We start from the raw sequence: 12,082 nt of genomic DNA, 5'->3' as shown, positions 1-12,082 counted from the left end.
GTCTGATTATTTTAGGAACTGCTGATCTGGGATTTCCCCACGCAAGTCTTACTACGGAGCCCCGCAAGGGACATGGGAGAAAAAAAATTACGATGAACTTTTGCGAGATCTCGCAAAACAAACTCGGGATCTCGCAAAAGTTGAATTCCAACAATGGCGGCAGCTACTTAGTTGTAATATTACTCTTTCTGGGTCACAAAATAAACTTTTAAGATATTTTGAGGCGTGAATGTAGTTGTGTAAACGTCAAATATCTGCTCGGTTTACAAGACATCACATATTTGCAAAAGTGCTCTGACGTTTTTGGAGATCTGACACCCACCATCTCGAAGCTAACGGGAGGTCGAGACCTACTACAGCCGGGAGGAACACCGCTCTCCCGGCACATCGTGCCTCGACCTCCCGGTCGGCTTCAAGCTGGCGGCCTCCGAAGAATGCGGCTAAAACTTTTGCGAGATCCCGAGTTTGTTTTGCGAGATCTCTCAAAAGTCCGTCTTAATTTTATTTTTCTCCCATGTCCCTTGCGGGGCTCCGTATCTTACAGAGAATTGTCCAAAAACAGAGAAAATATCCAGACATCTTCTGATGACTGCTTCCAGCAGCACAACACGCCATGTCACAAAGTTTAAATCATCTTAAATTGGTTTCTTGAACATGACAGTGAGTTCACTGTTCTCTACAGTCAGCAGATCTCAATTCAATAGAGCTCTGGTGGCATGTGATGGAACGAGAGATTCAAATCCTGGAGGTGCAGCCGACTAATCTGCGGTATCTGTGCAATGCTATCATTATAATGTGGACCAAACAGCCCTGAGGAATGTTTCCAACACTTTACTGGATCTCTGCCATGAAAAAAGCGTGGCTCAAAAAACAATCTGCCTTTTGTTTGCACGTGATGAGATAATGGGAGAGGATCATGAGGGTAGAGCACGTGTACACAAACCTGGAAACATCCGAGGGCTACAGTAGGTGTGTGCCGGTAAACAGACACTAGCTCCCATAGAAACCACTGCTATGTGTATGGTGTTGTGTGAAGTTGGGAAATCTCATTTAACATGAGTAACGGCAGTAATGACATATAGGTAGAGAACAGCTTTGTGTTGCTGTAGGAAAACCTCTGTGTGGTAAGTGGATGATTAACTGTTTCCATAAACCGTTTAATGAGCCCTTTAGCAAAACATCAAACCAACAGCTGAGATTATAAAGAGAAGCAAATTAGAACAAATGATGGAGATTTTGTTCTCAAAGGAGTCTGATAGATTTGTGAATGTAAATAAGACCGGGGCATAGACAAACATTATCCTTCTTTATGGTGTGTGGAGATGTTTTGTACGGAGCCCCGCAAGGGACATGGGAGAAAAATAAAATTAAGACGGACTTTTGAGAGATCTCGCAAAACAAACTCGGGCTCTCGCAAAAGTTTTGAATTTGAATAACCAGATCTGGCCAATCAGACCACTGCATTTGGAAACAAGTGTGCTGTAGCTCAAAATGCACTCAGGCACTGAATATACAAATAGTAACATAATGCTATTTTACCTGAGACACACAGCTAGATGTTGCTCCGGTCATTTATCTCTCTGAAATTATTTCTCTGAGTCTGAAGATGTGGTCCCAACTCTGCCAAGAACAGTTCATCCTGAAATATACATGAAAGCGACCAAGCTTCAACTCCTGGATCAAACTGTGAAATTCTCCCTGCTGCTGACTATGGCCATCACATCACAGGCCATTTTCTTTTCTTTTTTTACAGTTGTAATTTGTGTGATACTTTTGTGGTACAATTGTAAAAACTAAGCAAAGTTTTTAAGGAAAATGTATCTCTTTTTGTGTGGAAGCAAGTTTAAATAGGTATGAAATTTCTTAAGATGTACGAATTACCTTGTGAAATCATCACTGGGAACTTGTTCCTATTTTTGATGTGACTGTGTAAACATTAGAAAATTTGCATTTTTGTTATTTTATTGGTATTTTATTGTTTTTTATTGTTGTAATTTTAATGTTTATCAGAAACAGGTGTGAATGAGGCATTGAGTTTCAGTTGGACTACTTGTATAAATAAAGGATAAATTGGAAAAAAACCCAAAACTTAAACCATTAGTATTTAAATAGCTCTTGACTGCCCCCTGGTGTGCCCACAACTGAACTACAGCAAACTTCTGCGCAGTAGGATTGAAAGGAAGTCATCTCTGGTTTGAGTGAAAGTATCAAGCTCCTTGCACTAGGAGCTTGGTAGTTTCCTAATTGTAGCTTAGGTCGCAGGTTTATTCTGTCTAAGAAACAAAACAAACAACAACAAAAAAACCCAAAATGTGCAAAATGTTTTTTTAAAAAAAGCACCTAAATAAATATTTTCTTTGTAATTATCAGGGAAAATATGAAATGGGTTTTGAAATATACTAAATCCTTCTTGCAGAATTAGTTTTGAAAATTGAATGCTTGTTTCTTATCATCTGATGTAGCTCTAAAATATAAGGTGTAACGCATTCAAACAAATGCAATACAGTAAATACTGGCCAGCAGGTATCATCATGCTACTTTTAGCACAATATCTTTACCGTATTTCACTAAGCTTTGCCTTCTCTGAATGATGAAGGTAGTCTGGGTGAATGTGCAGGTTCTTCAATCCCTAAATAACAGTCAGGCTAAAGTTATTGCAACATTTAACTTAAAAATCTTTTATATCCAGGCCTTACAGTTTGGATATAAAAGCGATTTGAGGAGGAGTTTTACTATATATAAATAATATGAAAACAGTTTTTATATGACCAGTTTAGAAAAGTCTAGAAAAGATGACAAAATCTGGGAAAAAAATTCCCAGTCATGGAGAACACATATTGACATTGCTCCATAAACCTTAAATGAATAAAATTTAAAAAAGCAGCAAGGATTAGTGGCTTTTACTCTGTTGCAAAACAGAACCACAAATCTGTCAGTCCTGCTCTGACTAATATTTACAGTCTAGACATTGTACACGTCTTCCCTTCCTTTCTCCTCCCTCCTTTCAGCCTCTTTTATTCAACACCTTGCTCTCCTAAGTCACTCTGCTCTCTGTCTTCTTTCTGTCTACCTTCTTTTCCCTTCCTTGCATCGGTGGTCATGTCTTGGAGTTCACCCTTCATTTTCCTGCTCTTCCTCCTCAAAGTTCAGAGTGTGGACTTAATTAATGGTGAGTACAAGTAAACTAATTTTAATCTGAAGAACTTAAGCCATAGGATGCAAATGTTTATGATTAAACAACATATACAGTAAATACAAATTTGGTAAATGGATCTATTTTTAGTATGCTATCTTCATGGCGGCTTTGCAACAAACCAAAGACAAAAGAAAACACACCTCAGTCCTGTCCTCATGAAATATGCAGCACACTGACAGATCAAATAGCAGCACACACACCTTGATACAAAACAGAGCTGTTGACCTTGGTGTAGATAAGATAGAGGTTCACCACTGACTACTGAATCTGGCCTTAAATTGTAAATATGTCTGCATTTGCAGGCTGAATGAGTTTGTGGAGCTGTAATTTAAAACTTAACCCTCTGAATTTCAACTCATAGTAATTATGTTACTCAAATCCTGAATCCTATGTTTTGGATAAAAGCAGACAAAGAATTTTTTCACAAAAGAAAGTGTAAATAGTGCTTTCCCAGCAAGAAGAAAAATGCATTTACCATGTATTCAGTATTTCTCCACCTGTGATGACTTAAGAGACTCTTGGAAACATGCAAAGTGCAATAAATGTACTTCCAGTTAAAATGCAATACTTTCAAATTTGTGCTAAATTATCATAGAAAAACAAAACAAAAAAGATGTTTCTGTTAACGTCAAAGTTAAGAAATTGACAAATAAGCCTCCCCCCTGTTAGATCGGTCCATCTCCTATCTGACGGGTTTTGCGGTTCCAGAGATCGACGGTTCAGCTGTGGATGCAACCTGCAGGATTTTCTTTGATTATACACCTGACACTCCCACTGAGATAACCACAACCTCCCCCATCACCAGGAAGGTGATGTATTAGATATATTAAGAAGTAGCACCTTGACAGAGTAGCTGTAGCCTAGTTTAACCATTTTTGTTACAGTTAAACTTAATCTCTTATCTTTGTATTACAGCAGCAGGTAACCACTACAACTAAAAAGCCAGCTGTCAAGCCGCCACTAAAGAAACCACAGACCAAAGATGCTGGAGTACCAGTCAGGATACAGCCAGCTGCTGTAATACCAATCCCTAACAGCCAATCCAACGCTGCCCTCAGAATCCTTTACTACTTACTGGCCAATAGACAAGGACAAATAAGACGTTTACAGATGGCATCACGCAGTGCCAAGTCATCAGCAACCTGGAAAGCAGGTTCATTCTCTTCTGAGGACTCAAGTGATGAATCTTAAAATCATACCATGACCATGTTTTTGTGAATTTGTGAATGTTTTTCTTTTATTAGTGTATTTTAAACTCTACCACATCTAGCAGCTAGGACAGTAGCTGTTGTACCTGGCTGTTATAACGGGATTGTTTTGGGGATGTTTCAGTGACTGTATGATACTGTTCTTAGCTTAGATTTAGTTACCAAATCACAACCCATCCCTTATTTTATCCTTAAAGGCTCTTTTACTTTGATCTCATAAAAAATAAAACAACAACACTAATGTAATGAATTTATTTAAGCGGTGATTGAAAATGTATTTACAAACTGTTTATTTGCCACTTTAAAAGGTTTATCGTAATTAAACAGAAAAACAAGTTACAATGATGTACATTGTCTATCTCTTTGAAAAAATGTTCAAAGTTCACTGTTTTGATCCTGTGTTTTTAACAGTATTTGGTTATTTGACAAATCACTCAATCTAAATCTGGTTACAGAAGCAAAATCCAGATAAATAAACCTTTATAATGGACAAAAGGATAAACATTTGTGTCCATAAATAAAAGTAAATTTCATGTTTGTTTTAGTGTGTTTCAGTGCTGTTGTGTCCACGCTGCTGTGGTTCTGATGGTAGATGGGACGGTTGTTTGACTTTCCGCTGGTTTGTGGCAGCTCCTTTTTGCTTTCCTGAGAACACAGGACATGACTCATTTGACTCTGACTCATTTGACAATAATGGCCAGAATAACATATACCAGAATAAAATATATACCAACAAAATGGAATGTGCAGGTGAGAGTGCAAGTGATTAGGTGAGAGTGCTGGGCATCCCTACATAGAGATCCCCAAAGTTGTTAGCTAAGTATCCAGTTGAGGTCGATAATCTCTGGAACTGGTTGAAAAATAAGTGATTATTGAAAATCTTGCTCTTTTTACCCCTACACATATTGTTTGGTGTCCACTGAAACTTTACAAAGGAGGTGGAGAGTGCAAGTTAGCATGTCCCATAGATGTACCACAGACTTACAAAGTGGAAAGACATCAGGTTGAAACAAAGCAAACTACTCTCCTGCACACTGCCTTTATGTGTTTTTCTTGTCAAATCTCAAATGTAACTGGACTTTTTAAACCCCAGTTAGTCCAAAAGGGGGCTATTGCTCACACTTAACATATAGCTTGGAAACTGGACTACTGGGTCAAATTGAGCTGCCATCGTCACCATTAGCGCGCCAAAAACTGTTACCATGTGTGAATACCTTCTCTACGTACCTAAATCTGGAAAATGTATGTGTGAATTATTTTTGGAAACATCGCTGCTATTCTGGAGGCGGTCAGATACAAAGGAGTGTTCACAGATTGGACTCCTCTCTGGCTCCTGAAAGGACAAAGAGGTTATTTTCAAATATTTTTTTAATCTTCTGATTATGCTGTAAAGAAAGCTGTTACCTGGAAGGTGAGTAATTCTTTAACATGACTTGATGGAAACTGTTGGGTTTTTTGGGTATAAATGCCACCATGATGTCTTAACTTATCTAAAGTCCTGTAAAAACAAAGACAAAAACCTTGTACCAAACCAGGCAAGATAAGCAGGACTCAAAACACCCGACAGGCCTGACTAATTTAGGGGAAGCTCGGTCTAATAACGAAGACACTGACACATAACCATATCAGTATTTTACAAAACACAGTAGTATTTGGTTATGATACCTCAGGGTGGGGGTTCTTGGATGGGAACTTGCCCCTAGGATATAATGATCACTGATGGCTGGGACATGGGTTTTGATGACTAAGGAGTTGACAAGAGTTGTGGAGGATGAAGGGATGAGGACAGGAGTGGAGGATGGTGGACGAGGGGGTGGAGAAGAACAAGAGACACTCAGATCAAGCTCAGTAAAGTCTGCACTATCCTCGTTGTGAAGGACAGAGCTTCTGGTCAAAGCTTTGTGGTGTAGAGTTTCTGTAGATGTGACTGAAGTCACATCTGGGACACTGGATATACTGGCTTTGTCTTTTCTTTCTGGGTTGTCATTCATCTTTCTTGTGGATCTCATGTGGTCTCTGAAAGATCCAGACTTTGTTTTAGATTCTCCAACCAAATATTTGGAGTGAGGAACTTTCCAGCCTTTTATGTCAGATTCAAAGTCACTGCTGTTGTTCTGTTTGTCATTACCTGAAGACACATTTGAGGTTTGAGTTACTGATGAGTTGGCTGTTGCACTAATGGGCACAGTGAGAGCTAAATCTTCTTGGTTCTCTTTATTCAAGACATTCAGTGTTGTCCTAAGACCAGCCCCTATTATTGTGTTTTCATTTGAAATTGTTGTGACTTCTGTGGAGGTCTTAGGTTTGGTGCTCTGCTGATGTAGGCAACAAGGTTCAGAAGATTCAGGATGTATCTTGTAGTCTCCACCAGAAGAATGTGATACGTGCGTGCCCAGCTTGGTTTCTTTATCTTCTCTACAGTTAATGTGCTGTGGAAGCAGCTTTAAAGATGATGTGTGCAAAGATGAGTTGTTCATTTTTGAGGTAGACACAGATGGCTTGAGGTTTAATGATAGTACTTCAGTACTTCTGGATGTCTTTCTTTCTTCTGAATCAGCTGTTTGGTCAGTTTGACTATTGGTCTCAAACTGTTTGGTGATAGACAGTGTGGTATGGACCTCAATGTGATGATCGATTCCCAATTTAGGGGATTTTATTGGCAAGTCTGTTTTGGACCAATGAGTGGCTGATTCCACAGAAGGTTTTGGAGACGAGCACAAATTTAGATGGTCAGTAGTTGATTGTTTCAACAACTGGGAACCTTTTTTGATTGTTTTATGCATTTTTTGTTCAAAATCCTGGCTTGATTCAAACTGATACAGTCTTGAGCTCTCTGGGGTATTTTTCTCGGTCCTACCTGACACTGCATTGTCAGAGCTGTGCATGTCTTTTATAATTCTCATAGGGTCTTCCCTTATATCTGAGGATAGCGCTCGCTCATGTTTTGGTTTTGCTACTGTGCTGTTTGCGACATCCAGGTTTGCTACAGTCTTGGTGGTCTCTGATGAGTCAAAAGTAAGGGTTCTGGTTATCTTTGGAATCTCTGATTCTTTCTTCAAATCTACACCAGCAGCTTTGCCTGCTTTACTTTTCAAAGCCATGGGAGATTGAGCTGCATTGTGGATAACCTTGCTGCCTCCTTTGGATTGTTTAGTGGAGATTAAAGGTTCTGACTGACGAGGGGTTTTAGACAACTTCAGAGGCTGTTTTCCCTTTACTTTCTCCATCTTTTCCTTGTTGACTTTGTCATCCATGTCTTCAGGTTGTTTCTTGTCCTTGCCATTACAGTTTTTCTCATCCCTTTCATCCTTTCTTGGGTTTTTGGTTATTTTGGGAAATGTAGAGTTTTCTCTGTGGTCTTTTTGGATCTTAGAATTTAGCTCGTCCAAAAATCTAAATGCACAGAGAAAGGCAGGTTAGTAATTCTAATTTAGTGGCTACTCACCAGCCCAAATGTTAATTTTCAAATCACGCTATTGGTGCTGTTCCTGCTCACATGTATTTCAAGGTGTACCAGCATCAAGAGTATCTAAAACAAAGTAGTACCTGATGTGGAAGGAGTCTTGTGTAAAGAGTGGATGCTCTAACAGCTCTGAACACTGAGCCCGTCTTTCTGGATCTACGTGTAGACAATTCTTAGAAGAAGGGAAAAAAAGAAACCAAACATATTACTGATATGTTCAACCCTGAAACTGACACAAAAAGACATAAATAGTTTCAGAAGTCCAACAGTTATCAAGCAAGAAATAAAGATGCATGTGAAGGCCACAGATGCTGGCATTCACATGTCTCCAAGTTTTTCTAAATCTAAATATTTTTCTTTTCCTGTAAACCCACACACAGCCTTTTAGTTGTCACATTCCATTAACTGATACATCCACAATATGCTACAGCTGCCGAAAAGACCACATGAACAAAATTTTAAAAAAGAAAGTATTTTTTATATACTGAGATTAAAATAAACTGTACCTGGGCCAGATCCAGGCTAATAGGTGTGATTGTAGGGAAACGCTGCTGGAGAGTGAGTCTGTCAGAACTTTCGGGCAGTGTAACTCCAGAAAATACAGGATTTCTGTAGAACAGCTCCTGGTGATGAGTTTTAAGGTTACCTATAGCAGAAAAAAGAGACTGCAGTTAGCATGGGGAAGAGGAAAGACAATGTGCTAACGCAGTGTGAAGAGCTTACCAAAGCACCGGATGATCTGATATATTTGATCAAGGTCAGAGTCTCCAGGAAACAGAGGCTGACCTGTTAACATCTCTAATAATACACACCCCAAAGCCCACACATCTACAGGTCTACACACACAAACACACAATGTTAAAATTTCTAATCAACAAACACCCTATAGCACAGGTAATTTCAGCAAGGTTAGTACACAGATACTTACTTGCCATACTTAATGTCTCCCACCAGCAGTTCGGGGGCTCTGTACCATCGAGTGGCCACATAGTCAGTGAGGATGCTGCCCTCACTGATCGATGCAACAGTGCGGGCAAAGCCAAAATCACACAGCTTAACCACACTGTCCTGAGAGATGAGGATGTTCTCTGGTTTGATGTCACGATGGATGATCTGGAAATGAAAAGAACGAACCAGCATCATGTGGTATATTGCTCATTGAAAGCCTGCTAGGAGTAACCCTTCAAGCTTTTTTGTGATTGGTTTTTCTCATGTTTCAGGACTGCTTATAGAACAAAATGACTGGCTTGGCATCAGAAGTTAGTGTGGGTGTTCTCTTACTATACAGCTAACTTATGAATAATTAATCATATGTCCTCACATTTTGCTGATGGCAGAAGGCAGCAGCCCTTAGGATCTGGTACAGGTACTGTCGGCATGTGTTTATCTCCAGTCCGCTTGGGTTTTGCTCCAGATCGTCCAGAAGTGTCCGTTCCACAAACTCAAATACCAGATACCAGCGGCGGCGGCGCTTCCACACTTCTAGGAGATTCACCAGGTTTTCGTGTCGCAGTTGCTTGAAGTTTATAAAGATAAGGGTGGTTACTCTGTGAATGCATACAGTACTGAGTCTATCATTGATGGTATCAGTGCTTTTGGGTCACCGAAGCTGCACAGGCCCAGCAAATCAAGGACGTTGACTTTTTCATGATATTCAAATGTGTTGAGATACACTTGTTGACAAAAAAAACTTTTAGAAATAAGGACTGATTCATTTCCTTTCACTGTGACTTTCTTAAAGTAGACAAACCAAAGCACCAGATGATCATAGGTGTTGTATACTAATTTATATAACCTGTAAGTCCAATGTCAGATTACTGTAAAGTTATTAAACTATTCATGGTCAAGTCAACACTAATATTTAGTGGATAGATTCAAATTTTCCCTTTAGATTACAATAATCTGTTGGGTTCCTCTCACACATCATCTCATAGTGACTTTTAAACTTAAGGTAAGAACTGACACAGTTATTTTAGGGTTGTTTGTGTCTTGGTTGTTATTGTAAATGTCTTCATTCAGGTTTTACTTAATGACTGAATGAGTGGTAGGCTGATGGATTAATTGACAGGTACCCTGAGTAGCTTGATCTCCCTGTGGGCGATCTTCTTCACAGTCTTGTCATCATCAGAGTCCATGAATTTCTTGATGGCGACAATGCGACCAGTATCACGATGACGGCACTTAAGCACGGTGCCGTAACTGCCCTCTCCGACTGGACCCAGAGATTCATAACGTTCCATCGAATTCTTGTTCCAGAGGGAAAGAGGAATAAGTTGGATTTTAAAACCGATTCCTGTTTGGTGTTCATCAGTATAATTGAAAATGTATTTTAAAACACTATTAATGTTTTCAAATTCATATTTAAATGGTAAATGGCCTGCATTTGTATAGCGCTTTACTTAGTCCATAATAACCCCAAAGCACTTTACACTACATTCAGTCATTCACACACTGGTGATGGCATGCTACGTTGCAGCCACAGCCACCCTGGGGCGCACTGACAGAGGCCTAGGCTGCCGGACACTGGCGCCACCGGGCCCTCTGACCACCATCAGTAGGCAACGGGTGAAGTGTGTTGCTCAAGGACACAAAGGCCGAGACTGTCGGAGGCGAGGCTCGAACCGGCAACCTTCCGAGTACAAGGCAAACTACCAACTCTTGAGCCACGATCGCCCCCATTTGCTTACAATTACTACCCAAACAAGCAATGCCTGTAGAAAACAAAGCCATATCAAATTACAGAAAGGCCATTAAAATATGAAAGACACAAAAAAAGAAAAATATAAAATTTATCCTAAAATATTACTCAGAACAAAATAATTACATTACTTTAAGATGAAAAAAAAAATCAGCTGCTGTTTTGTTATATAAAAAAGTACCTGTCAAATAATGACAGAGTAGCCTACAGACAGTAGTAAAATATTATCGCAGTCAGAGTCGTGAATGTCTTCATTAAACCTGCACACTTTTGAACTTAATGGACGACTTCATATTTTTTTAAGTTCTTTCAATTAAGCAAATTATCTATATAACCTATCCAAGTGAGAGTACCTCACGCCGGAAAAAGTCCACTCTTGTACTTTCATGCACAACTACATGATTTATTATTATTATCATCACTCATGTATTAACGTAATATATTTTCACTAGGGCTAAATGTCTCACCAGTTATTAACATGTTTTATTTGATGTTTTATTTGATGTATATTTTTTTTATCATTTTGTTCATACAAGTTTAGATATGATACTAAACCTGTAAAATAATATAAGTTTAATGTAACATATGGAATGGGTTTTGCTGACTTAATTGCACCGTTAGATTATTAATATTCTGGATGCATAAAAATGCCTCATTATCACTGAACATCGTGAATAAATCGTGATTAAATAGACACATTTAAAAAAAATATGACAGAAGTACGACGAGCGCATGACACAGACAACAAACAGCGGCAGTTATATTAGACACACACTCAAACCACAAGCTGACCTTGTACGGATCTCCTCTGATCGCTTTAATATGCGCACTGAGCTCCTGCACTCACAGTAAACATCGTTTCTCTGATGTGCGTAACGTGTTGCGGTCACAAGAGAAGACAACTTGACTCCGTGTCCGTGTGTTTGTCACCGTGGTAACGCCACCTGTCGCTTGTCAGTGCTGAAGTTTCCCCACCACCATGTAAATTAGCTTAATGTCTCTTTAAGCATGTATTTATTTCACATTTTAGGGATTTAAATTAGCCGAATTCATCATTAAACTTTATTTGGGGTATGTATTGCTTCATGTTATGATAAGCGTCACTAAAGTCCTTGTAAACTGTAGAAAACTTAAAAACACATGAATTCTTGGGCAAGTTCTGTCTTTTTTCTATGATTTCTAACCTGTAGTGTATTTAGAGATATTAGTGATGAAGCTCTTGATACATTTATGTAATGCTTATACAGAGTTTCAAGAAGATTAGTCCACTCGTCTATGATGATGAATGAACTGTCAAATCTACAAATATAAACATGATTGTGGGATTTGTATAAAATATTTATAAAAGCCATAGGCCTGTGGAAGTTGACACAGTGTCCTCTGAAATAATTATGCCATGCTTTGTCAAGATTAGTCCACTGGTCTAGGGAGATAGGAAACATGTGCTAACATTTTTATGATACCAATTTGTTGTTGTTCCGTTTCAAATTTTCAATGAATGAAGCATTCTCTTATTC

The 12,082-nt window shown here is 39.0% G+C and overlaps 2 protein-coding genes across 2 annotated transcripts; one reads left to right on the top strand and one right to left on the bottom strand.

The window, feature by feature from the left end:
- Positions 1-2,953: 2,953 nt before the first annotated feature.
- On the top strand, positions 2,954-4,671 carry LOC146390252 (uncharacterized). Its single transcript, XM_084923298.1, has 3 exons — positions 2,954-3,169; positions 3,866-4,005; positions 4,112-4,671. Exons 1-3 carry the CDS (start codon positions 3,100-3,102, stop codon positions 4,385-4,387), a joined length of 486 nt encoding a protein of 161 aa, XP_084779424.1. The 5' UTR covers positions 2,954-3,099; the 3' UTR covers positions 4,388-4,671.
- A 200-nt stretch (positions 4,672-4,871) lies between these two features.
- Positions 4,872-11,448, bottom strand: LOC146390251 (uncharacterized). The gene is made up of 11 exons (XM_084923299.1): positions 11,358-11,448; positions 9,940-10,113; positions 9,189-9,383; positions 8,796-8,980; positions 8,591-8,703; positions 8,374-8,513; positions 7,951-8,039; positions 6,070-7,797; positions 5,809-5,902; positions 5,632-5,737; positions 4,872-5,049 (listed from the first exon to the last, which is right to left on the bottom strand). Exons 2-11 carry the CDS (start codon positions 10,105-10,107, stop codon positions 4,946-4,948), a joined length of 2,922 nt encoding a protein of 973 aa, XP_084779425.1. The 5' UTR covers positions 10,108-10,113; positions 11,358-11,448; the 3' UTR covers positions 4,872-4,945.
- Positions 11,449-12,082: the final 634 nt, after the last annotated feature.

Source organism: Perissodus microlepis, chromosome 3 (assembly GCF_051167445.1).
Source record: "Perissodus microlepis isolate ML-2025 ecotype Zambia chromosome 3, ASM5116744v1, whole genome shotgun sequence".
Classification (NCBI taxonomy): Eukaryota; Metazoa; Chordata; class Actinopteri; order Cichliformes; family Cichlidae; genus Perissodus; species Perissodus microlepis.
The sequence above is the reverse complement of the archived record's forward strand: the minus strand, read 5'-3'. Positions and strand labels throughout refer to the sequence as shown.

Bases quoted from the DNA above. Each gene is read 5' to 3' on its own strand.
- LOC146390252 (XM_084923298.1), top strand. From the start codon at position 3,100: ATGTCTTGGAGTTCACCCTTCATTTTCCTGCTCTTCCTCCTCAAAGTT. The intron at 3,170-3,865 runs GTGAGTACAAGT...CCCCCCTGTTAG, and splicing joins GAGTGTGGACTTAATTAATG to ATCGGTCCATCTCCTATCTG. The intron at 4,006-4,111 runs GTGATGTATTAG...TTTGTATTACAG, and splicing joins CCTCCCCCATCACCAGGAAG to CAGCAGGTAACCACTACAAC.
- LOC146390251 (XM_084923299.1), bottom strand. From the start codon at position 10,107: ATGGAACGTTATGAATCTCTGGGTCCAGTCGGAGAGGGCAGTTACGGC. The intron at 9,384-9,939 runs GTACCTGTCAAT...ATAAACTTCAAG, and splicing joins GGGAGATCAAGCTACTCAGG to CAACTGCGACACGAAAACCT. The intron at 8,040-8,373 runs GTACAGTTTATT...CCTTCTTCTAAG, and splicing joins TTAGCCTGGATCTGGCCCAG to AATTGTCTACACGTAGATCC.